Here is a 2,491-nt window from a genome sequence, read left to right as displayed (position 1 = left end):
CAAAAACTATTTTACATTTACTGTTTTCTCCACTAAAGAGAAACCAAGTAAATGGTTTCTACCAAGTTCTCAAGAGATACTTTTTTTTTTTTTTGTATTTTAGGCAAGGGTTTACAGGATGTTCAGGGTCTCAGTACTAGATCGGACTTGCAGAGATCCACCTGTTTACAGACTCTCAAAAGCTGGGATTACAGGCATGGGCCACCGTGCAATTGCCTGTCAGTGCACGGGGGCCGGCACGGCAGGCCCTGGGATCAAACCTCCGACCTCTGCAGGCCCCTGCCCCTGCCCCTGCTTGCAGGCTCTTTAATCCGCTGAGCTATTTGGCCGACCCCTAAGAGATACTTTTGGAAATGTAAAGTACTATGGATAACATTCCAAACAATTCATTACGCAGCACACACAAATCATTTAATAAGTGCTTGATAAAATAAATGAGGTAGCAGCAATTCTAGATCTCATCACATATACAGATGTTCTAAGCATATAATTTTAATAACATATTAATTTCACACAAGGTATGTCTGTGGTGACTGTTCTATCCTCAGGGTTGGTAATCTTAACACTTGTCTGAGGAGAGGCACACAGCAGGAGAACATTTGCCTAAGATCATGAAACAAGATCAGCGTGTGATATTAGAGAGCGATTTGGAAGCTGGCTAACTGCCAGAAGCCATTCATTTAATCACTGTGCTTAAACCTCAAGGCTATTTGGTTGTTGGAGAAAACAGGAACAGAAAAAGAGGAAGGGGGTGGGGAGAAGGTGGGAAGCGAGGGAAACATACTAACTTACAAACGACTGCTCTATTTTCACTTGCTAAAAGTCTGTTTCCAGACGCAAAGATCTGCTCTCTAGGGCACCCCTGTGTTAGCACCATTCGAAAACCCCAAATATGCTCTCTGACAGCACCACAGACGGAACAGAAGCGAACGTGAAGGCGGGATGAAATCAGGGCGCACACTCACTCTCCATAGGCGCCTTCCCCCAGGGTTTGCACCAGGTCCCAGTCTTCCACGAAGGGCACTGCCATGACTCCGCCAAGCCCCGGGCTGTGGAAGGCAGGAAGCCAGACACACGCGGGGTGATGAGCGCAGGCCCCCAGCTCCCGCGGGCCCCGCGCCCGCCTCCCGCCACGATTCCCCGCAACCGCCCTTGCTTTCCACATCACTCATATTCATCAGGTTTTAAGCCACGAGCTAGGGCTCCACGTCTAGGCGTTTGGCCCTGTAAATCCCAGAGCCATGCTTTTCACACTAGAGGGCCGGAATCTAACCCAGAGGTTTTGCCGCGCTAGGACAGAGGCCGAGGCAGGGGGAGGAGGAAGCCTCGAGCTAATGGAGGCGGCCAGCGAGATGGGGCTCCCGCAGCCCCTCCTACCTACCCCTGCGGACCCAGTTCCCACCCCGACCGCACCCGTCCCCAAGGCCGGGAGGGGCGCGGGGCGGGGCCAAGCTGCCCGAGAGGCGGAAGAAGAGCCGGGACCCGCAGCCGGCGTCCCAGTCCCGGCGGAGCCGGCCGCACCGGCACTCCCAGGCCCCCGCGCCCATTACGGTCGTGGGTCCACACCCCTGCACCCTCCGAGACCATCTCTCCACTCGAGCCTCCCCGTCCGTCCGCCTCTCCGTGCTCCTCCTCACTAATCTGGACCCCTTAACTCCTTCTCCGCACTCCTTTCCCACCCCACTGGGCGCCTCTCCTCACCAGCGTGTCCCTCGCCCGCCGCCACGGGAGTCCAAATGCAGCGATTTTCCCGCCAAAACTTGCTTGCGTCACGCTATCGCAAACGCGCGCGTCCTTGCCGTAAAGCAGAGCGGTGCGCGCTCCCGCATCCTGCTGCTTTGGAAAGCCAGGTGTGACCCAAGAGCTGGCGGGTTTTCCCCTGCTTCCCCCGCCCGGGCGTGAGCGGCCAGACCCAGGTTGTGGGGGGCCAGAGGCAGAGCCTGGCTGCAGAGACTTAAACACCTCCGGCTGCATCTGCGCGAATCGGCCCAGTGAAAACTGGACGCCCGGTGAGCCACGGACCGGGACCGCGGCGGGCGCCGGCTGCGCGGAGGACGGGGCGCAGGGGTGCCGCAGGGCGCGCGGAGACCCGAGAGTGGATGCCAGTGTAGCAGGGCTGCCGGCTGTTGGGAACTGATCTGTGAAGAACGAGGGATTCAGTGGCGGGAGCGAAAGAAAAACGTGTCCAGAATGATCATAAATGGAGTAAGGGGTAAGGAAAAAGAAAGTTTGTGGGTTGTTTTGGCAGTTTGAGGAAACGTCAGGGTCACCGATTTTGCCTTCTCAGTGAAGGCTGCAAAACAGTACTTTAGTTCTACCTAGCTTTTTTGAAGGAAGGCTCTCTGCCCAGCTAGCACTGTCAGCTTCCTCACTTTTTGTTGTTGGCTTTTTCAGATAGGGTCTTGCTATTGCAATTGCACTTCAGGCTGCCCTTGAGCTCACTTTGTAGCTCAGGTTGGCCTGGAACTAGCAGCAATCGTCCTGCCTCAGC

General features: G+C 55.6%; 1 protein-coding gene across 1 annotated transcript in view; it reads right to left on the bottom strand.

Moving 5' to 3' along the window:
• Chek1 (checkpoint kinase 1) overlaps positions 1–1,748 on the bottom strand; it is a 37,984-nt gene extending 36,236 nt beyond the window's left edge. Inside the window, exons 1-2 of the mRNA XM_023701530.1 lie at positions 1,702–1,748; positions 966–1,049 (exon numbers count right to left, since the gene is read on the bottom strand). Coding sequence (XP_023557298.1) covers positions 966–1,030 — 65 coding nt within the window. The 5' untranslated portion in view covers positions 1,031–1,049; positions 1,702–1,748. The remainder of the gene's footprint in view (positions 1–965; positions 1,050–1,701) is intronic.
• Between the last annotated feature and the right edge of the window lie 743 nt (positions 1,749–2,491).

The sequence above is a fragment of the Octodon degus genome, unplaced genomic scaffold (assembly GCF_000260255.1).
Source record: "Octodon degus isolate 3935 unplaced genomic scaffold, OctDeg1.0 scaffold00136, whole genome shotgun sequence".
NCBI lineage: Eukaryota > Metazoa > Chordata > Mammalia > Rodentia > Octodontidae > Octodon > Octodon degus.
The sequence above is the reverse complement of the archived record's forward strand: the minus strand, read 5'-3'. Positions and strand labels throughout refer to the sequence as shown.